This window comes from Mustela erminea, chromosome 14 (genome assembly GCF_009829155.1).
Source record: "Mustela erminea isolate mMusErm1 chromosome 14, mMusErm1.Pri, whole genome shotgun sequence".
In the NCBI taxonomy this organism is placed as follows: Eukaryota; Metazoa; Chordata; class Mammalia; order Carnivora; family Mustelidae; genus Mustela; species Mustela erminea.
In genome coordinates, this window is record NC_045627.1 from 38,557,179 (window position 1) to 38,581,751 (window position 24,573).

The 24,573-nt window shown below is 37.0% G+C and overlaps 1 protein-coding gene across 4 annotated transcripts in view; it reads right to left on the minus strand.

Moving 5' to 3' along the window:
• The window catches only part of MICU1 (mitochondrial calcium uptake 1), a 247,798-nt gene that overhangs the window by 169,651 nt on the left and 53,574 nt on the right, over positions 1-24,573 (minus strand). For all 4 annotated transcript variants that reach the window (XM_032313604.1, XM_032313603.1, XM_032313602.1 and 1 more), the window contains exon 3: positions 11,162-11,336. In XM_032313604.1, the coding sequence (XP_032169495.1) occupies positions 11,162-11,336 (175 nt within the window). The remainder of the gene's footprint in view (positions 1-11,161; positions 11,337-24,573) is intronic.

Sequence of the window (24,573 nt, forward strand, 5' to 3'; positions counted from 1 at the left end):
GTCCAGCATTGGGCTCCTTGAGCCTGCTTCTCCCCCAGCCTACCACTCCACTTGTTAGTGCCCTCTCTCTCTGACAAATAAATAAATAAATGTTAAAGGAAAAAAAGAATGCTCTAATTTTGTAATGGTGGTGGATAAATCACTTCTAACTCTAGCATGAAGATTTTTAAAAAGTATTAAAAGAATTACAATGATCTGTAACTGAATAAACAATGTAAAAACATACAAACTGTGATATTAAAAACATAAAACACTGGGGGCAAACAAATGTAGAGCTTTTGTGTACATTAGAAGCTGAACTGTTAGTAGCCTAAAATACACTGTTTAACAGTGTTATGTAAGCCCCATGGTAATTACAAAGCAGAAACCTATACCAAATACACAAAAGGTAAAAAGAAAAAAAAAACAACCTAAGCACACTGCTATAGAAAATGATCAAATCAAGGGGCGCCTGGGTGGCTCAGTGGGTTAAGCCGCTGCCTTCGGCTCAGGTCATGATCTCAGGGTCCTGGGATCGAGTCCCGCGTCGGGCTCTCTGCTCAGCAGGGAGCCTGCTTCCCTATCTCTCTCTCTCCGCCTGCCTCTCCATTTACTTGTAATTTCTCTCTATCAAATTAATAAATAAAATCTTTAAAAAAAAAAAAAAGAAAGAAAATGATCAAATCACAAAGGAAGAGAACAAGAGAGAAAGAAAGGATAATACTCAGAAAACAAAATGGCAATAGTAAACCCATATCTGTCAATAACAACTTTAAGTGTAATGTAATCAAAGAAACAAAATGGCAAAAAAATCCCCCCCAAAATACAAAAAAAAAAAAAAAAAACACAAAAAAACAAAAACAACTTTATTGTTCATTTCAGATTTTGGGACACACACAAACTGAAGCAAAGTTGATGGGAAAAGTTATTCTATGAAAATGGGAGCCAAAGAAAGCAGGAATAGTTATACTACCAAACAAAATACAGTTTAAGCCAAAAACCATAACGAGACAAAGAAGAGAATAATATAATGATACAAGACCAATTCATTTCTAAGTAGTTATGCACCTAAATATATAAAGCAAATGTGAACAGAACTGAAGGGGAAAATACACAGCAATACAATAAGAGTAGGGGATTTGAACATCCCACTATGAACAATGGACAGACCACCCAGACAGAAAATAAATGAGGAAACACTGGACTTAAAGAAAATGAATTTTAAAAGACATTTACAGAATATTCCATTCAATTGCAGCAGGATACATATTATTCTCAAGCACACATGGAACGTTCTCCAGGAGAGATCACATTAGGCCACAAGTCATAATAAATTTAAGAAGACTAAAATCATATTGAGCATATTTTCTGACCATAATGCTAAGCAACTCACAATTACAAGAAGAATACTGCGAAATTAAAAAATGCATGGGGATTAAACAACATGCTCCTGAAAAACCAATGGGTCAACAAAGAAAAATTTTAAAACATCTTGAAACAAAAAAAAAATGGAAACACAACATACCAAACCTTACAGAATATAGCAAAAAACATTTCTAAGAGAGAAATTCATACCAATAAACATCTATATTTTAAAAAATAAAAATCTCGGGGCACCTGAGTGGCTCAGTCGGTTAAAGGTCTGCCTTCAGCTCAGGTGATGATCCTGGAGTCCTGGGATCGAGCCCCGCATCAGGCTGCCTGCTTGGCAGGGAGTCTGCTTCACCTTCTGCCCGCTGCTCCCCCTGCTTATGCTCTCTCTCGCTCTCACTCTCTTTCTATCTCAAATATATAAATAAAAATCTTTAAAAAAAAAAAAAAGATCTCAAATACTTCAAGGAACTAGAAAAAGAACAAACTAAGCCCCCAGCAAAAGGCAGGAGATAACAAAGATGAGAGTTTAAGAAAAGGAAACAGGGAATAAAAAGACAATAGAAAAGATTGGTGATAATAAGAGCTAGTTATTTAAAAGATAAAACAGATGTTTAACTAGACTCATCAACAAAGAAAGAAAAGGGATATTAACCCCATATTCAATATATGGTTTGCAAATACTTTTTTGTAGGCTGTCTTTTCATTTTGTTGAGGGGTGCCTTTGCTGTGCGGAAGCTTGTCAGTTTGAAATGGTTCCATTTGTTGATTTTTTCTTGCTGTGTTTTTGGTGTCATGCCCAAAAAATTTATTGCAAGACGAAAGATAAGGAGCTCTTCCTCTATATTCCCTTCTTTGAGTTTCCTTCTAAGGAAACGTCTACAAGTTTTATTGTTTTAGGTCTTATGTTAAAGTAGTTAATACTTTTGAGTTAAATCTGGCAAATGATTTAAATAAGGGTTCAATTTCATTTTCTGTATGTGGTTATGAAGCTTTCCAATACCATTTATTGAAAAGACTATCCTTTGCCCCTACAGTATTCCTGGCTCCCTTTTCAAATGCTGACTGACTGTACCAGTGGGGGGTTTATTTCTGGGATCTTCATTTTGTGCCACTGGTCTATATGTTCTATTTTAATGACAGAATACACTGTTTTAATATAACTATATAATTTGATATCAGGAAGTGGAATTCTTCGAGCTTAGCTCTTCTTTCTACGGTTCTTTTGTAGTTCTATACAAATTTTAGCATTTCTTTTTCTGTGAAAAATTTTCATGTGAAAAATGTGAATGGAATTTTTATACATATTGCAAGGAAAGTACAGATAGCTTTGGGTAGCAAAAACATTTAAATGATATTTATTGTTCTGATCCATGAACACAGGATATCTTTTCATTTGTGTGTCTTCTTATGTATCTTTCATCAAAGACAAAGTTTTCATTGTACAGATCTTTCATTACCTTGGTTAAATTTATTCCTACGTATTTTCTTGTTCTTGATGCTATTCTGAGTGGAATAATTATCTTTATTTCCTTTTCAGGTAATTCATTGCTGGTATATACAAACATGTATGATCAATTCTGTATATTCAGTTTATTTCCTGCAACTCTGCTGAGTTTGTTCATCAGTTCCAATAGCTTTTTGATTGAGTCTTTAGGATTATCATTATATAAGATCATATGATTTCCAGATAACAATAATTTTCCTTCTTTCTTTCCTATTTGGATGCTTTATATTTCTTTGTCTTTCCTAATTGATCTACGTGAAACTTCCAGTACTATTTAGTGAAAGACTGTTTAGAGTGGGCACCCCTGTGGGTCCTCTTCCTCATTACAAAGGAAAAGGTTTCAACCTTTCAGTGTTCAATATGTTAGCTGTGGGTTTGTCATATACTGCCTTTCTTAAGTTGAAGTTAAGTTCCTTCTCAACCCAATTTGTTGAGGGCTTTTATCACAAAAAGCTGTTGTATTTTGTCAAATTTAAAGAGCTCCTACAATTAAAAAAAAATCTGATTTAAAAATAGGCACAAGATCTGAAAAGGTGTTTTTCGAAAGAAGACATAGAGATGACTTACAGGTACAGGAAAAGTGCTCAACATCACTAATCGGGAAAATGCAAATCAAAACCAGAATGAGGGGGACACCTGGGTGGCTTGGTGGGTTGGGCCTCTGCCTTTGGCCCAGGTCATAGTCTCAGGTCCTGGGGTAAAGCCCAGCATCAGGCACTCTGCTCGGTGGGGAGCCTGCTTCCCCCACTCTCTCTGCCTACCTCTCTGCCTACTTGTGATCTTTCTCTGTCAAATTAATAAATAAAATCTTAAAAAATATTTTTTTAAAAACCAGAGTGAGGTATCACCTCACTCCTGTCAGACTAGCTAAAATCAACAACAGAAGAAACAAGTGTTGCCAAGAATATAGACGAAAAGGAACATTTGTACACTGCTTGTGGGAATGCAAACTTTTAGTGCAGCCACTATGGAACATGGTATGGAGGCTCCTCAAAATATTAAAAACAGAATTACCATATGATCCAGTAATTCCACTACAGGGTATTTACCCAAAGAATACAAAAACACTAATTTGAAGAGATAAACACCCTATTTATTGCAGCATTATTTGTAAAAGCCAAAACATGGAAGCAACCCAAGTGTCCATCAATAGATGAATGGAAAAAGAAGTGTGTGTACACACAAACACACACGCGCGCACGCGCAGGCGACAAAAATACTACTCAGCCATGAAAAAGTGACATTTTGTCATTTGCAACAACGTGGATGGATCTAGAGGGTAAAAGGCTAAATGAAAATAAGTTAGTTAGAGAAAGACAAACACCATATGATTTCACTCATGTGGAATATACAAAATAAAACAAACAAGCAAAGGGGGAAAAAAGACAAAAAAAACAGGCTCTTAAGGCATCTGGGTAGCTCAGTCAGTTAAGTGCCTGACTCTTGATCTCAGCTCAAACTCAGGTTTGTGAGTTTAAGCCCCACAATGGGTTCCACATTGCATAAGGAGTCTATTTACAAAGAACCAAACAAACAAACAAAAAAAACCAGACTCTTAAATATAGAGAACTGATTGTTACCACAGAACAGGGGGGTGGGAGAGGGGTTAAAGAGGTGGTAGGATTATTAAGGAGTGCAAATGTCATGATGAGCACTGGATGATGTATGGAATTGCTGAATCACTATACTGCATACCTGAAATCAATATACCATTGTTACGTTAACTTACTGGAATTAAAATGAAAACTTTAAAAGCCAAAAAATAAAAAAAAATTTTTAAAAAGGGAAACAAAAACCCTACAAAAACCAAGTCAATTAGGGCGCCTGGGTGGCTCAGTGGGTTAAGCCGCTGCCTTCGGCTCAGGTCATGATCTCAGAGTCCTGGGATCGAGTCCCGCATTGGGCTCTCTGCTCAGCCGAGAGCCTGCTTCCCTCTCTCTCTCTCTCTGGCTGCCTCTCCGTCTACTTGTGATTTCTCTCTGTCAAATTAATAAATAAAATCTTTAAAAAAAAAAAAAAAAACCAAGTCAATTAAATGGGCAGAATGACCTCAATAGGAATTTTTCCAAGGAACACATCCAAATTGTGAATAGATACATGAAAAGGTGTTCAACATCACTAATCATCAGGAAAATGCAAATCAAAACCACAGAGATACCACCTCACACCTGTTAGATGGTTATCATCAAAAAGAGAAAAGATGGGGCACCTGGGTGGCTCAGCTGGTTGGAAATCGGACTCTTGGTTTCAGCTCTGGTCATGATCTCAGGGTCATGAAACTGAGCTCTGCATCAGGTTCCATGTCCAGTAAGGAGTATGCCTGAAGATTTACTCCCTCTGCCCCTCCCCCAATGCAACTGTGCATTTGCATGCTCTCACATGCGTGCTCTCTCTCTCTCTCTCTTTCAAAATAAATAAATAAATCTGGTAGGTTTTTCTTTTCTTTTAACGTTAAAAAAAAGAGAAAAGAGGGGCACCTGGGGGGCTGAGTTGGCTAAGTGTCTGCCTTCAGCTCTGGTTATGATCCTGGAGTCCTGGGATTGAGTGCCATGTCAGGCTCCCTGACCGCTTCTCTTTCTGCTCCCCCCACCATGCTCTCTCCCATAGTCTCTCTCAAACACATACATAAAATCTTTAACAAAAAAGAGAAAAAGGAAAGATAACAAGTGTACATGAGCATATGGAGAAAAGGGAACTTTTTACACTGTTGGTGGGAATGTAAATTGGTTCAACTTCTATGGAAAGCAGTATGGAGGTTCCTCAACATATTAAAAACAGAACTACCACATCATCCAGAAATTTCACTTCTGCGTAATATGCAAGGAAAATCAAACTGGTATCTTTTTTTTTTTTAATAAACATATAATGTATTATTAGCCCCAGGGGTACAGGCCTATGAATTGCCAGGTTTACACACTTCACAGCACTCACCATAACACACATCCTCCCCAATGTCCATAACCCCACCACCCTCTCCACCGCCCCCCCGTCACCCTCAGTTTTTGTGACATTAAGAATCTCTTATGGTATGTCTCCCTCCCGATCCCATCTCGTTTCGTTTATTCTTTTCCTACCCCCTCCAAACCCCTCACGTTGCATCTCCACTTCCTTATTTCAGGGAGATCATATGATAGTTGTCTTTCTCTGATTGACTTAGTTCACTAAGCATAATACCCTCTAGTGCCATCCATGTTGTCACAAATGGCAAGATTTCATTTCTTTTCATGGATGCATAGTATTCCACTGTATATATATACCACATCTTCTTTATCCATTCATCTGTTGATGGACATCTAGGTTCTTTCCATAGTTTGACTATTGTGGACATTGCTGCTATAAACATTCAGGTGCATGTGCCCTTTCGGATCACGACGTTTGTATCTTTAGGGTAAATACCCAGTAGTGCAATTGCTGGGTCATATGGTAGCTCTATTTTCAACTTTTTGAGGAATCTCCATGCTGTTTTCCAGAGTGGTTGCAAGAGCTTGCATTCCCACCAACGGTGTAGGAGGGTTCCCCTTTCTCCACATCCTCACCAGCATCTGTCATTTCCTGACTTGTTAATTTTAGCCATTCTGACTGGTGGGAGGTGGTATCTCATTGTGGTTTTGATTTGTAATTCCCTGATGCCGAGTGATATGGAGCACTTTTTCATGTGTCTGTTGGCCATCTGGATGTCTTCTTTGCAGAAATGTCTGTTCACGTCCTCTGCCCATTTCTTGATTGGATTTTTTATTCTTTGGGTGTTGAGTTTGCTAAGCTCTTTATAGATTTTGAGATACTAGCCCTTTATCTGATATATCATTTGCAAATATCTTCTCTCATTCTTCCATTGTCTTTTGGTTTTGTTAACTGTTTCCTTTGCTGTGGAAAAGCTTTTGATCTTGATGAAGTCCCAATAGTTCATTTTTGCTCTTGCTTCCCTTGCCTTTGGCGATGTTCCTAGGAAGAAGTTGCTGCGGTTGAAGTCAAAGAGGTTGCTGCCTGTGTTCTCCTCAAGGATTTTGATGGATTCCTTTCTCACATTGAGGTCCTTCATCCATTTTGAGTCCATTTTCGTGTGTGGTATAAGGAAATGGTCCAGTGAAACCAGTATCTTGACGATATATCTGTACTCCCATGTTCAATATACCATGATTCACAAGAGCCAATATATGGAAATAACTAATATGTGTCACGGGATCTCTTGGGACTCTGAACTGCCAAAACAAATTTTGAAAAAGAAGAACAAAGTTTGAGGACTACCACATCCTGATTTTAAAATTTATTATAAAACTACAGGGTGCTTAAATGGCTCAGTCAGTTAAATAGCTGCCTTCAGCTAGGGTCATGATCCCAGGGTCCTGGGATCAAGTTCCGCATCAGGCTCCCTCCTTGGCAGGGAGTCTGTTTCTCCCTCTCTTTCTACCCATCCCTGCTGCTTGTGCTTGCTTGCTCGCTCGCTCTCTCTCTCTCAAACAAATAAATAAAATCTTGTAAAACTACAGTCACCAAAAGAATGTGGTACTGGCATAAAGACAGACATATAGACCACTGGAATAGAATACAGACCCAAAATACACCCTCACATCCATGGTTAAATGATTTTTGACAAGGAAGCCACAACCATTTAATGGAAAAAAGGATAGCTTTTTCAACAAATGGTGCCAGGAAAATTCATATCCACATACAAAAGAATGAAGCTGCAGTAGATAAGATCTAACTCCATAATAAGAAATAAACTAAGGGGGTGCCTGGGTGGCTCAGTTGGTTAATAAGTGCCCAACTCATGATTTCGACTCAGACTGTGATCTCATGGGTTGTGGGACTGAGGCCTGCAACAGGCTCCATGCTCAGCGTGGAATCTGCTTGTCCCTCTCCCTTCCACTCTACCCATCCTATCCCATCCCTGCTCTCATGCATTCTCTACCTCTCTAAAATAAATAAATAAATATTTTAAAACAACTAACTTGAAATGGATCAAAGACCAAAATGAAAGACCTAAAACTATTTACTTATGGAAGAAAACATAGGTTGAAAGCAACACAACATTAGATTTGGTAATGATTTCTTAGATATGACACCAGAGGCATAAGCAACAAAGAAAAAAAAAAGTTCATACAATGAGATGAAATAATTGCAAATCATATATCATATATCCGATAAGTGGTTAACAGATTTTATAGAGAGACCTCCTAAAACTCAACAATTAAAAACAACAACAACAGAGAAATGGGCAAAGGATATGAACATTCCTACAAAGAAGACATACAACTGACTACTAGGCACATGCAAAGTTGTTCAACCTCACTGACATTATGGAAATGCAGATGAAAACTGTACTGAGATAGCACCTTACATCTGTTAGGATGGCTAATCTAAGATAAGAACATAGCAAGTGTTGGCAAAGATATGGACAAAGTAGGAATGCAAAATGGCTTAACACTGTGAAAGACAGTATGGTGGTTCCATAAGAAAATTAAAAATAGGATGCAAAATGGCTTAACACTGGTGGGAATGCAAAATGGCTTAACACTGTGGAAGACAGTATGGTGGTTCCATAAGAAAATTAAAAATAGGATTACCATACGATCTAGCAATTTCACTTCTGGGTAGATACCCAAAAGAAGAGAAAGCAAGGTCTCCAGCATTTTTCAAAACAGCTAAAATGTGGAAGCAACACAAATATCCATTAAGAGATTGAATGGATGACCAAAATGTAGTATATTCATACCCTGTAACATCCCCCAAAGTAAGAAAATTCCAACATATGCTAAAACATGATGAACCTTGAGGACATTACATGAAGTGCAACAAGCCAGTCACAAAAATACAAATACTCTATGATTCCACTTGTATGAGGTTCTTTTAGCATTCAAAATCATGGAGAAAAAGCAGAAAGGTGGTTTCGAGGGGCTAGGGAAGGGGGTAGTAAAGAGTTACTGATTAATGAGTATAGATTTTCAGTTTTATAACATGAAAACAGTTATGGAGATGGGTGGTAAGAAAATGCTGATACTCTGTGATAAAATGTACATTTAAAGATGGTTAACATAGTAAATGTGACATTTTAACTATTTTACCACCATAAAATAAAAGGGGGGGTGGGAAGAAAAGAGGCCCCAGGGCAGTAGGGGAAGAACTACTCAAAAAAAATATAAAGAACAGTTATAAGATATGCAGTATAGGTTATGAGGATGTAAGGTAAGAGTTCCAAGAAAAAAGAAATGGCCATGAAACAATACTGAAGCAGTGTGTGAGAATTTTTCAGAATTCAGGACTTGATGTGTCAGAAGGGACAAGAAAATTGAAAATTAAAAATTAAAAATCAAAAATAAAATGAAAGAAGATAAAATCATATAAATATTAAATGAAAGAGAAGCACATATAACAACAGTATAACATAAACTGATTGACAGGGCTGTCCTAACTCTTTGGACCTGGGAATTTTTTTTTTTAATTAAAACTAAAACACACAAAACCACCAGGCCACACGTGATATTAATAAATCACAAATTAAAGCAAATGACTCACCTCTGAAAAAGAGGGAAAAAATGGGACTGGGGAAAGTATACAGCAATGTATTTTTTATATTCATTTTGTTTCTTTAAAAAATAAATGAAGCAAGTATAGTCAAATGTTAAAACTTGACAAAAATAAGTGTCAGATATGTACATTATCATGATAGTAGTCCCTATTTTTTTCCTCACTGAATATTTGAAATATTACATAAAAATCAAAACAATATAAAAGAACAAAACCAAAAAGCTTAAGAGAAAAGTGAGGATGGCAAAGAGAAGCTGTAGAGGCTGGAACAGTTTGGTGCAGTAGGAAAGAAGGTGAATGGCAAAAAAAAAAAGCTCAAAAATGCAATTTATTATTTTATTAAAGGTGGAAAAATCTTTAACATGTCTATGTAAACTATGTAATAAATGAAAAGACTAAGAGTAACTGAGGAAACTGGACAGAAGAAAAAATAAGTGTTGAAACAGGTTCTTGGGGAAACAGGATGACATGTGTAATGGTTATCCTTGAACATGGAAAACTAAGCTCTTCCGCTGAGACTATAGTGAAAAAAGAATTATTTCAGAAATAGATTAGAAAGGTTTTATAGCCACGGGAGTTACAAATTAAGTAAATTATATTGATCAAGCTTTCATTTTTATCTGCAAAGTATGATATATGGTCACTGCTAAGCAGAAAGCAGGAGAAGAAAACGGAAAGTTCAAAAATAAATGTTTATTTGGGTAATTTTAGCTCTATTTTGTAAAATGTAAAAACTATAAATGAAACTGCTGGCACAAGATAAATTGAAACTTTACTCAAATTCACTCAGGGCAAAAGATCAAATAAATATATCATTGTGGAAACACTGGGAGAGTTGACTTATATCACTTTGTGTAAGTTATAACATATCATTTTTGTTCAAATTCACCTCAATCAGAAACAGATTAGAGAAATGAAAAAACATATTTAATAATTTCATCTAAACAAACAATCCAAATTTCTCAAAGGAACTCTTCTTGCAAATATATACCCCACACACACACAAACATGCATGCAACACAGAAATAACTCAAATTATTGTGCTACACTTATTAGCTACATTTTATCAAAGGAAGCAATTCCCTGAATTTCAACATTAACATGCAGATGTCTAAGAAATTCATCCTTTTGACTTTTCATTACTCATGTCTGATGAATTCAAATGCTCAGTATCATAGGAATACTATACTGGAATTGAAATTTTTCTGAGGTAGAGCTCTGTAACAGCAAGTTGTATTAAAGATATTAAAAGCTGAAGTCATTCAACGTTTATACTATCATCAAAATTAGTTGAATTTTTGGAAATATTTGTGTATTTCCAAAGAGAGGTTATTCTGCCTTTACAAATTTGGCATCATAAATCAATTGTACCAAAGACTTAACATTTCCAAGAACACTTAGCATCAGAAAGATCTGGAAAGCAAGAATCAACTAAAATAGCAGCATTAAAAGAGTGAAGAAAATATATGCAAATCCTGATGATCAATTCTAGATCTTTTCACTAGGCCCATCAACTTCACATTCCAGGACTATATTTGCCTTTTTAGAAAATGACAGAAAAAACCTGTATCCTTGGGGCTAAAAATACATTATATGTTTATAAAAAAATTAAAAATTAATAAAAAAAAAGAAAATGACAAAAAAAAAAAAGCAGAGAGGTGACTATCATTGTAAGGAGAATATGAGCCATCTGAAATAAACTATAAAAGATACTCAAATGCATTATTCTAATTAGAATTAACAAGAGCTTTGACTAATTTATAAGACTGTGTTCCATACTTTTCTGTCTCTGAACCCAGAACGTTTCTTCTTTTTCTCTTCTGGATGAGACTCAATACAAACATCTGCAGCTTTTTTTTCATTGTTACCAACTTCTCCTTCATCCTTATTCTTCCCTTTTTCACCAACTTCACTCTTCAGGTTGTTAATGGATGGTGGAGATTCTGCAAGGGCCCTGGATATGCAAAAAGATAAATTTGCATTAATCAAGAAATAAAGATTTTCGGATAGTTTAGCAGAAGCAACAGCAATGAAATTTGTGAAAACTTCTACATGAAGAGGTTCCTCAAAAAGTTAACAATAGAACAATCATATGATCCAACAATCCCACTTCTGGTTTTATATCCAAAAGAACTGAAAGCAGAGTCATGAAGAGATTTTTACACATTCATGTTAATAGCAACACTATTCACAACAGCTAAAATGTTTGAAGTGACTGAGATGTCCACAGATAGATGAGGGATTAAGGATTACGTGGCATCTACATACAAAAGAGTAACATTCAGCCTAAAACAAAGGATATGATACTAAAAGCACAGGCAACAAAAGAAGAGACAAGCAGGATTACATGAAACTAAAAAACTTGAGGACAACAAAAGAAACAATCTACAAAATGAAAAGATAACCTATGACATGGGAGGAAATATCTGCAAACAATATATTTAATAAAGGGCTAATATTCAAAACATATAGAGAACTCTTACAACATTATAGCAAAACCCCCCAAATAACCTGAGTAAAAATGAGCAAAGGAAGTGAACAAAAGATACATCAATAGCCAACATATATATGACAATGTGCTCAACATCATCAGGGAAATGCAAATTGAAACTGCAATGGGATATTACACTCACACCTGTTAGGACAGATATGATAAAAGAAACAAGAAAGATAACAAGTGTTGGTGAGGATGTGCAGAAAAGGGATCCCTGGTACACTGTTGATGGGAATGTAAATTGATACAGCCACCTTGGAAAACAGGATGGAAGATTCTCAAAAAAACTAACAATAGAAGTACAATATCATTCAGCAATCCCACTTTGGATATATATCCAAAGAAACTGAAATCAGGATCTCAAAGAGATCGATATTCCCACGTTCATTGCAGCATTATTCACCATAGCCCAGACATGGAAGCAACCTAAATGCCTATCAGTCAACAAATTAAAATGTGATATGTGCAACACACACACACACACAGAGGAATACTATTCAGCATCAAAAAAGGAAATCTTGCCATTTATGACAATACAGATGAACCTAGAGGACATTATGGTAAGTGAAATAAGCCAGACACAGAAGAACAAATACTATATTATATCACTTACATTATGAATATAAAACAGTCAAACTCATAGAGGCAAAGAGTAGAATGGTGCTTTCCAGAGGATGGGCGAAGGGGAAAGGGGAGATATTAATCAAAGGGTAGAAATTTTCGATTACACTAAGTAAATAAGTCCTAGAGATCTACTGAACAGCACAGTGCCTATAGTTAAAAAAAACTACTGTATATTAAAAACTTTGCCAAGGGGTGGGGGGCGGGGGTGGAGGGCCTGGGTTGCTCAGTGGGTTAAGCGTCCACTGTTGATTTCCGCCCAGGCAGTGATCTTAGGGTCCTGGGATTGAGCCCTGAGTCAGGCTCTGTGTTCAGTGGCTGTCTGAGCTCAGTGCGGAGTCTGCTTGTCTTTCTCCCTCTGCTCCGCCCTCCACATTCTCTCTCTCTCTCTAGTAAATAAATAATTAAACTCTCTTAAAAATTTGCTAAGAGGATAGGCCTTATGCTAAGTGTTTTATCACTAAAACAGCCTATAATAATAACAAATAAGAGGGTGGGAGAAAACTTCTAAAAGTGACGGACAGATTTATGGCACAGATTGCCATGATGGATCACTGGTGTATACTTATCTCTAACTCCTTTAATTTGTCTGCATTAGTTATGTACAGCTTTTTGTATGTCAAAAAATTTTTAAGTAACTCTCTGAAAGGAAACTAAAAAAGGAAAGGAAATTGTACCACATGCTACAACATGGATGAACCTTGAGGACATTATCCCAAGTGAAATGAGCCAAAAAGAAAAATAATCTATGATCCCACTTATATGAGTTATCTAACATGGTCTATTTCAAAGAGACAGGAAATAGAATGATGGTAATCAGGGGCTGCAGGGAGGGGGAACAGAGGTATTTAATGGATAAAGAACTTCATTTCTGTAAGATGATAAAATTCTAAAAACCTGTTTGTCAACAGTGTGAATACAACCGAACTGTACACTTAAAAACAGTTAGGATGGGGTGCCTGGGTAGCTCAGTCATTAAGCATCTGCCTTTGGCTCAGGTCATGATTCCAGGGTTCTGGGATCGAGCCCCATGTTGGGCTCCCCACTCGACAGAAAGCCTACTTCTTCCTCTCCCACTCCCCCTGCTTGTATTCTCTCTCTAACTCTTGCTCTCTGTCAAATAAACAAATAAAATCTTTAAAAAAAAAAAAGGTTAGGATGATAAAGTCTGTTATTTTTTTAAACATGAAAAAATGAATTGAAAGAATAAATGTGGGGCCAAAAGACTTAAAAATTGGTATTTAAATAAAAACACATACATAAAAAAATTCTACATTAAGACAGAATGGACTTATCAGGTTAATTCAACTATTAATAGCAAGAAAAAGACTGAAATGTTCAGGAGAAGCCCCTCTAGCTGATTAGAGATTGAAAGTGAAACTTTATTCTATGAAAGTTTTTCCTAACTTCTTTATCCAAGCTAATGACTCTATTTTTTCAAATTGCTACATGACTTAGTGACTAAACCATATCACACAATTTGTTATTTTATATTTCCAGAATCTACCTTGCTCTTTAACTATTAGGGTCAAATGACTCTGTTCTTTTTACCAACCAAATACTGTCAAATATCAGCACTGTCATGTGGTTCAACATAGTATGATCATTAAGAAACAGGCTACCCAGAAGAAAGAAAGAATAAAAATTAGAGTGTGTATATCTATATATATACAGACGAGAGAGAGAGAGAGAAACTAAAAAACAAAAACAAAAACAAAAAAACAACAACAGATCAATGAAACCAGAAGCTGGTTCTTTGAGAAGATCAACTAAATTGATAAACCTTTAGCTAGACTTATCAAAAACAAAGAGAAAGAGAGGGAGGGAGGGAGAGAACTCAAAGAAACATAATCAGAAATGAAAGTGGAGAATTAACAACTGACACCAGGGAAATGCAAAGGATTCTAAGGGATTATGAAAAATTATGTGCCAACAAACTGGATAACCTAGAAGAAATGGATAAATTCCTAGAAACATACATAAAACCTCCCAAAACGGAATCAGGAAGAAACAGAAAACTTGAACAGACTAATTACCAGCAATGAAATGGTACTGGTAATCAGAAGACTTCCAACCAACAAAAGTCCAGGACCAGATGGCTTCATAGGTGAATTATACCAGAAATTTAAAGAAGAGTTAAAACCTATTTTTCTCAAAATATTCCAAAAATATGGTACTGACACAAAAACAGACACAAAGATCAAGAGAACAGAATAAAGAGTACAGAAATAAACGTACAATTATATGGTCAATTAATTTACAACAAAGAAGGAAAGAATACGCAATGGGAAAAAGTCTTTTCAACAAATGGTGTTGGGAAAACTAGACAGCTCCATGCAAGAAAATGAAACCAAAGCATTTACACTATACACAAAAATAAACTCCAAATGGATCAGACACCTAAATATGAGACCTGGCACCATAAAAATCCTAGAAGAGAACACAGGCAATAATTTCTCTGACACTGGCGGTAGCAATATTTTCTAGATATGTCTCTGAGGCAAGGGAATAAAAACAAAAAAACCCTAGTAACTACTGGCACTATATCAAAATAAAAAGCTTCTGCACAGCAAAGGAAACAACAGAACAAAAAAGACATGGGGCGCCTGGGTGGCTCAGTTGGTTAAGCATCTGCCTTCGGTTCAGGTCATGATCCCAGGGTCCTGGGATTGAGTTCCACATTGGGCTCCCCACTGAGTGGGAAATATGCTTCTCCTTCTCCCTCTACTCCTTCCCCCAACTTGTGAGCTCTCTCTTTCTAACAAATAAATTAAAATTTAAAAAAAAAAAGACAACCTACTGAACGAGAGAATAATATATCTAATAAAGGGTCAGAATCCAAATATAAAAAAACTTACACAACTCAACACCCAAAACACAAATAATTCAACTAAAAAATCAGCAGATGACATCAACGGACATTTCTCTGAAGAAGACATCCAGACAACCAAGAGTCACCTGAAAAGATGCCCACCATCACTAATCATTGGGGAAACGCAAATCAAAAGCACAATGAGGTATCACCTCACACCTGTCAAACTGGCTAAAATCAAAAACACAAAAAACAACTCATGTTGGTAAGGATGTGGAAAAAAAAGAACCGTTGTGCACTGTTGGGAATGCAAACTTGTGCAGTCACTGTGGAAAACAGCATGGAGGTTGCTCAAAAAGTTAAAACTAGCATTACCATATGATTCAGTAAGTCCACTAGTGGGTATTTACACAAAGAATATGAAAATACTAATTAAAACAACAGATGCACCCCTACGTTTATTGCAGCATCATTTGCAATAACCAAAATATGGAAGAAACCCAAATGCCCACCTATAGATGAATGCATAAGGAAGATGTGTTGTGTACACACACACACACACACACAATGGAATACTTCTCAGCAATGCAAAAGAATGAAATCTTGCCATTTGCAACAATATGGATCGATCTTGAGGATATAAAGGGTGTACTGCTAAGTGAAATCAGTCAGAGAAAGACAAAAACCATAGGATTTCACTCACATACGGAATTTACGAAACAAATGAACAAAGGAAAAAAGAGACAAAACAACAAAAATTCTCTTAAATACAGAGAACAACTGGCGCTTGGCAGAGGGGAAGGGAGTGGGTGGCCGAGTAAAATGGGTAAAGGGGATTAAGAGTTCATTTATTATGATGAGCACTGAGTAACACATAGAATTGCTGAATCACTATATTGTAAACATGAAACTAATATAGCACTGTATGTAAATTATACTGGAATAATAATTAATTAAAACTTAAAAAAAAAATAAGAAGAGAATGGACATTATTCTTTTAATCATCCAGAGTTTCCAACCCAGTGCCTTACACAAAGTATTCAATGTGTCTATGGCTGATTAAGGAAAAAAAATCAAAGTCTTCATCTATACTGATCAGAAAAGGGATTGGAAAATATACACTGGGATTAAAATCTGCAATATGAGAAAATTCTTTTTTTTTTTTTTTAAAGATTTTATTTATTTATTTGACAGAGAGAGATCACAAGTAGGCAGAGAGGCAGGCAGAGAGAGAGAGAGGAGGAAGCAGGCTCTCTGCTGAGCAGAGAGCCCGATGCGGGACTCGATCCCAGGACCCTGAGATCATGACCTGAGCTGAAGGCAGCGGCTTAACCCACTGAGCCACCCAGGCGCCCAATATGAGAAAATTCTTAACACATTCCTTTCATATGACTATTTAAATAAGATATAAACCAATAGCTATTTCATTTACTTACAAATAATATTTTATGCATACGAACAAAGGCAAAGAAGTATTTTAATTATAAGCAAGAAAAATAACTTTTTTTTTAAGGTTAAGCCTTAAAAACACATTTTTAAAAAGCAACAAAAAACTAACTCCCCACCTGGTTCAAAAACAATCTTTTTTTGAAAAAATATTTTATTTAATTATTTGACAGAGAGAGACACAGCGAGAGAAGAAACACAAGCAGGGGGAGTGGGAGAAGGAAAAGCAGGCTTCCGGCGAGCAGGGAGGTCAATGCGGGGCTCGATCCCAAGACCCTGGATCATGACCTAAGCTGAAGGCAAATGCTTAACGACTGAGCAGAGCCACCCAGGTGCCCCCAAAAGTAATCTTTTCATCATAGCTCAAATTTCCTTCCAACCTTGACCCTAACTCATCAAGGTTAGATCATTTTCCTGTTTATTTCCCTCTGAAGAGTTTGTGGAACCAAATGATTAGGGGCTGATAAAGTGGAGACCTAAGGTATTTATTCACAAAGAAAAGGGACAGCGTTCATTCATTTCTTCATTCAAATGCTATAAGAGCTACACTAGTTGCTAAGATAAATATAAATAAGACTGTCTGTCCTTAAGAGAGTCACAGTAAATAGGGAAAACAGATAAGTCAAATGGTAAAGAATATATAAAGACAGAGAATAGGATCAGGGAAAGTCTCCTGGAAAGGTTGAGTCATAACCTGATTTCTCAAAAACCTAACGCTCTAGAAAAGAAAATCTACAGACATTCTGGTATAATCTCCTAACCACACTGCTTTATTCAGTTCATTTCATTAAACAGCATTCATAATCTCTTCTGAAAAACCTGACCTGAATGCTGCTCATGTGTAGTAGGTGGGTTATACCCTATTACATCCCTACAACTTTTACCACCTTAGGAACTGCACATTTCCAAGAGTGGTAAAGATATAATAATACAGTGATTTAAACATTATAGAGTTGGTGACATATAATGATCTATAGAAAGAAGACTTCTGCTTTCAACTACAATGGAGTAAATACACCTGACTTGCCTTCCCAGTGTAAGGAAAAATACAGAAAATTTAACAAAATATATAAAACATGTTTAGACACTAAATAACAGACAGCAACTCTCTGAAAAAAATTAAACTTATAACTGTCCTGAAGTTCTATTTGGCGACATTTTCCAGATCAGGAGCAGAATCCCAAGCAATATGGAGTGACCATGCTAAGTTGAGAAGAGACAGATCACAGTTTAGAGAGGCTGAGGTGGCAGGAATGTGTGGGGAAGAGGACCACAGAGGAGGAAGTTACACAAAGACAAAGTTCCATGAACCTAATGGAGTCTCCCTTAAGTTAATAGTAAGTAGTGCATTCTAAGGATTAAAATATTCAATGTTGGGCAAAGAACAATTACCAAAGAGCTATAGGCCAAAACTTTTCAGAACTTACAAGCAGAAAATGTTCAACATGTGATAAATCATTGAACACTCAAAGCATTTAATAAACACAACAGATGGGCCATGTCTTATTAGTAGGGCTAAATTAGCCCTAGAGCAAAGAATACTCTATCTAAACCATTCTGACAAAAATAAAACAGCAACAAACAACAACAACAACAAAAAAACTTAAAAACAAGCTATGGATGATCAGAGTCTTCAATAAATTAATGGCCTACCAATACAAAAATCAAGATACTTTTAAAGGAAAACAAAAAAATTCAGGCACTCAAAAATGTTAACATACACAATGAAAAATATCTAATAAAGTAATTATCAGATGTCAGCAGGATGGCAGAATACCAAGTCCTAGGCTTTTGACGACCCCAGAAACACTGATTTAACAACGATGTACAGATCAAAATACCTTTATGAGATTCCCCACATCCAATGAAGAAGCTGCAGTACACCAGGAGAAACACAATGCCGAAATGCGTATGAGGAGCAATTTCACTTTACCCTTGTCAGCCCCTCCCCCCAGGCAGGAACAGCTCAGCATCTCCTACATGAAGAAATGAGAATGGAAGTGTGTTCAACATTCTATCAATTCAGAGGGCTGCTCAAGGGACTGGTTTCTGTTCACCTCACTTGGAGTGCTAATGGAAGGTCGCATAGTTTGCATTCCTGAGGGTGGGTAAGAAAAAGAAAAGTGGGAGGTGGTTTGTGGAGCTGGCACAGCTTGGCACAATCAGAAAAAGATGCGAAACAAGCCTTCTCCCTCAGGAGGGAGGGAAAGAAGTGGAAGGTGTGTCTGGTGTTCCAGTTTTTCAGAAAGCTGTCTGAAAGACTGGTGTGTGCCTCAGCTGACTTGGGGTGGGAATGGGGAGCTGGCATACTTTGCCTGCCTGGCAGGTGATGAGAAGAGACAGGAGGTGCCTTGCTGCTATGCACAGAGAACTTGCACTGCTGCAGAGAAACACCAGAGGGAACAAGAGATGAACAGCTCTTGAAAAAGAAATTGGCAAGCTTTGCAATTGAGAACTGCCCTCACAAACCCAGAGAAGCTGTATCCTCTCCCAAAAAAGCTTCAGAGGCACCAGAATCTGTAACTGGGCTGATTGCTGTATGAAGTCAATCTATAAAGATTGGGATATGTGGTTGGTTCTTCAAAAATGTGAATCTTAACATAAAGTTGCAAGATACATGGAAGTAACAGAAATGTGGCCCAAGAAGAGGAACAAAATATATCTCCAGAAACTGAACAGAAATATTTACTACTTGAAAAAGAACTCAAAATACCCATCATAAAGATGCTCTATAAGCTCAAGAAAACACTGCACTAAAGAAACTACCATCAAGAGAGTTTTTTGCATTGTTTTTTTAGATTTTATTTATTTAATTGACAGATCACAAGTAGGCAGAGAGGCAGGCAAGGGTGGGGGGAGTAGGGAGTAGGCTCCCCACTGAGCAGAGAGCCTGATGTGGGGGCTTGATCCCAGGGCCCTGAGATCATGACCTGAGCCAAAGGCAGAAGCTTAACCCACTGAGCCACCCAGGAGCCTGAAGAGAGTTTTTTTTAAAAAGCAAATTCTGGAGCTGATGAGTACAATTATAGACCTGAAAAATTCACTAGGGTGTCTTAAAAGCAGACTCAATGAAGCAGAAAGATAAACTCAAAGGTAAACTCAAAGATAAATCATTTGATATTATCCAGTCAGAGAAACAAAACACAAAGGAAAAAGCCTTAAGGGACTTACAGAAAACCAATATATACATGAAGGAGAAAGAAGACAAAAAAAGGGTAAAAAAAAAAAAAGTTTATTTAAAGAAAATATGGCAATAAACTTGAAAATTTGAAAACTCAAATTTGGGGAAATTAATGGATATCCAGAATGAAGAACAGACGTCCAAGACGTCCAAGAGGAGGAACCCAAAGAAATCCACACTAAGACACATTATAATCAAATTGCCAAAGTCAAAGAGAATTTTTAAAACAGGAGGAGAAAACTGATTCATCATGTTCAAGGGGAACCCATAAAACTATAAGACCTTGTAGGCCATATAGAAATAGGATGTAAGATGGAAGGCGCTGAAAGAAAAAATTACCAACCAAAGATGCTATATTTGGTAAAACTATCCTTAGAAATGAAGAAGAAAGAATGTTCCCAGATAAACAATGCTGAGGAAGTTCACACCACTAAACCTGCATTACCAAAAAAAACAAAACAAAAACACCCTAAAGGCAGTACTTCAAGTTGAAATGAACTACACTGCAACATGAAAGCATAGAGTATAAAGCTCACTGGTGAAGGCAAATATATAGACAAATACAGAATACTGTTGTCCTATAATGATGTGTAAATCTCTTTAAATTCTGTAACAGAAGTTCAAAGATCAAACATAAAAAAAAAAATCTTAAGTATAAAAATATGCTAATGGATACACAGTATAAAAGATTTAACTTGTGACATCAGTAAAATAAAGGGTGAAAAAGGAAGGAATAACAGTACAGAACATCTGTATGTGACTGAAGTTAACTTGTTTTGTACTTTCTAAAAATAATATATTTGGGGGGCACCTGGGTGGCTCAGTTGATTAAGTGTCTGCCTTGAGCTCAGGTCATGATCCTGAGGTCCTGGGATCGAGCCCCACATTGGGTTCCCTGCTCAGCGGGGAGTCTGCTTCTTCCCTGCTCTGTGCCCTTCCCCTCTACTTGTGCTCACTTACTCTCACACTCTCTCTCTCTCTCAAATAAAATCTTTAAAAAAAAAAAACAACCCACACATTTTGTTAATTTATCCTTACTTTTTATACTGGCCATCAACTAGAATAGTCAGCAAATTAATAAGGTCTTTTTCCACAAGATATCCACAAGCTTTGTGCACTCATTTCTATAATTATTATTATAATTAGTTTTCTTTACCCTTACCTGAAAGTATATTTTACACATAAGCATATTTTCAAAGCAGTTTTTATTGAGATATAATTGATGATAACATTTTATAAGTTTAAGGTATACAATGTGTTAATTTGATACACCTATGTGTATCAATCCAATTACCACCATTGCATTAGCTAAAACCTCCATTACATCACATAATTATCACTTTTTTTGAGACCATTTAAAATCTATCCAGTCTCTTAGCAATTTTCACGTATACAATACTGTATTATTAACTATAATCACAGTGCTGCCTTAGACTCCAGAACATATTATATTCTGAGTGTAGTTTGTACTCTGACCAACAACTCCCCAGTTACCCACCTTCAGTGGGCCAGTTAGGCTGAAGGAAGGCAAAAGAAAAGGTGGCTGCGAGCAGTTCCATTTCCAGAGAAAGTTCTTATGGAACCCTGCCCTTCTGGCAAAAGCCCTACAACTAGTAAATAAACTCTCATATACGGCCCAGGTGCTTTTGAAACTGCTTCCAATATGCTGGGTCTCAGAGTAAGATTGTTGATGGGCCTTTTAAAAAAAATTTTTTTTTAATTTTTTGTTTGTTTGTTTGTTTGACAGAGATCACAAGTAGGTGGAGGCAGGCAGAGAGAGGAGGAAGCAGGCTCCCTGCCAAGCAAGAGCCCGATGTGGGGCTCGATCCCAGGACCCTGGGATCATGACCCGAGCTGAAGGCAGAGGCTTTAACCCACTGAGCCACCCAGGCATCCCGATGGGCCTTTAAATAGCAGAGCAGTTTTGGTTTCCCAAGGCCTTCTACCTCTCCTAGAGTTAAGCCCTGCTGATTTTCAAAGCCAGACAAAATGGGGACTTGTCTTCCCAGTACAGGGGTGGTACAGGGAGTGCCCAGTGCAGGACTTGAATCCCTTGCTCCTCAGGAAGGACCTCCATACCTGTTATATGCCTTCTGTTTGTGAATCACTGCCAAGTCCTTTTCAAACTGCTGAGGTTTTTTGGTTTTTGTTTTTTTCTGGGTCTCAGGGCAAACGAGACTGCACATGAGCCCTCTAAGAAGGGAATCTCACTTTCCTATAGAATTCTGGGACCCCTGGATGTCAAACCCATTGGTTTTGCAAGTCAAATATTCTCAGGCTTGTCTCTCCAGTACAGATCCCAGTTTTTAGGGTGCCTAATGTGAGGCACCAACCCCTCTCCCCTCTGGGAGAAGCACTGCCTGGTGAAATTCCCTCTCTATTGAATGTTGCCACTCTGGGGATGGGGTTTTTGTAGGACTGTGTCTCTGCTTCTCCTACTCATCTTGGTGTGGTCCTTATATTCTTTGTTATGGGCACCAATTCCTATAGTTTTTAGATCTTTCGCAAAGGGAAATTATCCACATGTATCCATAGATTTAATGTGTTTAAGAGAGGGTAAGTTCAGGATTTTCCTATGCTGCCATCTTTCCAGATCCTCCAATTAATGGTACTTTCTAACATATTTTCTAAATGGTACTTTTTCTTTAATTTTTTTTTTTTTTAAGATTTTATTTATTTATTTGTCAGAGAGAGAGAGAGAGGAGCGAGAGTGAGCACAAGCAGAGTGGTAGGCAGAGGGAGAAGCAGGCTCCCGGCTGAGCAAGGAGCCCGATGCGGGACTCGATCCCAGGATGCTGGGATCATGACCTGAGCCAAAGGCAGCCGCTTAACCAGCTGAGCCACCCAGGCGTCCCGTACTTTTTTTAAATTTTTGTCTTTTTTGTTTGTTTGTTTTAAGTAATCTCTACACCCAATGTGGGGCTCGCACTTACAACCCTGAGATCAAGGTGCATGCTCAGGGCACCTGGGTGCTTCAGTTGGTTACATATATTGGAATTCTCAAATTCATACAATGAGAAAGCAGAATAACCACAGATGGAGGGCAATGTGAAATGGGGAATTACTGTTAAATGGGTCCAGAGTTTCAGTTTGAGATGACGAAAAAATTCTAGATAAATCGTGGTGATGGTCACACAACACTGTGAATGTAGATAATGAAGTTAAAAATGGTTAAAATGGTAAATCTGATGCTACATATAGCTTACCACAATAAAAAAAAAATGCTAGAATATAATGAGGATACCATACTGAAAACAAAACAAAAATCAAAACTGAACACAACAGAATCACAGACTTAAAGTGCTGGAAAGAAAAAAGCCAACCTGGAATTCTATATCCAGTGAAAATATCCTTCAAAAGGGAAGGCAAAGGGCGCCTACGTGGCTCAGTGGGTTAAAGCCTCTGCCTTCGTTCGGCTCAGGTCATGATCCCAGGGTCCTGGGATCGAGCTCCGCATTAGGCTCTCTCCTCAGCAGGGAGCCTGTTTCCCTTCCTCTCTCTGCCTACTTGTAATCTCTCTCTGTCAAATAAGTAAATAAAATCTTTTAAAAAAGGGGGGGGGGGCAAAATAGAGACATTTCCAGACAAAAGCAGACAGAATCTATCTCTAGCAGATAAGAACTCCTAGTGAAGGAAGTACTTTAGGCTGTAGAAGAATGACATTAGGTAGATTATATAACAAGTTTAAACCCACATACTCAGACTTCAATCCTCACCACTGTATCTCAGCATCTGTTTTGAGACTGAGGAAGTAAAAAAAAAAAAAAAAAGTAAAATGACAAATGTTCCTTCTCTAACAATACTACAATATGGTTTCTAAAGATCATACTTGGGGCGTCTGGGTGGCTCAGTAGGTTAAGCCTCTGCCTTCAGCTCAGGTCATGATCCCAGGGTCCTGGGATTGAGCCCCTTACCGGGCTCTCTGCTCAGCAGGGAGCCTGCCCTCCCCACCTGCCTCTGCCTACTTGTGATCTTTATCTGTTAAATAAATAAATAAAATCTTTTTTAAAAAATCATACTTAATTTACATTAGCAGATTTAAATAGTATATCTGGTCTTTACCTATACCTAATTATATATCCCAGAACATACTTGGGTTTGAAGGCAAACATTCCAAATTGTATTCTTTGTTATACACCTACATGATTCAAAACTGTATTTTTGTATTGTATCGTACTGTATTGTATTGCTATTAATTATTTTTTGTACAGGAACAGGAACTGGAGATGAAAAAAAAGTTTTTTTCTTTACTTCTGTATTAGACTTTTTTTTAAAGATCATATTGTTCTTTATAATTTAAATCAGTGAATTTTGAAGTTTAAAAATTTAAAACTCATAAATTTAAAATTTTTTGAGGGTTAAAATTATATCCCGCCCTCTTTCAAAAAGAACTCTAAATCTCACTTCTTAGGAAAACATTTTAATTTCTGCTCATTTCCCAATTTTTTAAGAGGATGGAAAAAAGATATAAAATTAAATGGCAAATTGTATGCCTGCAATCTAACAAGATAACTCACAATCATTTTAGAGAGTTTTTGTTATTGATCTTGAGCTCAGTATAAGCATGAAAATCGCAACAAGTTTCATTTATATTTATTTCAAAACTTGAGAATAATTATAAGTTCATCTCTTTATAG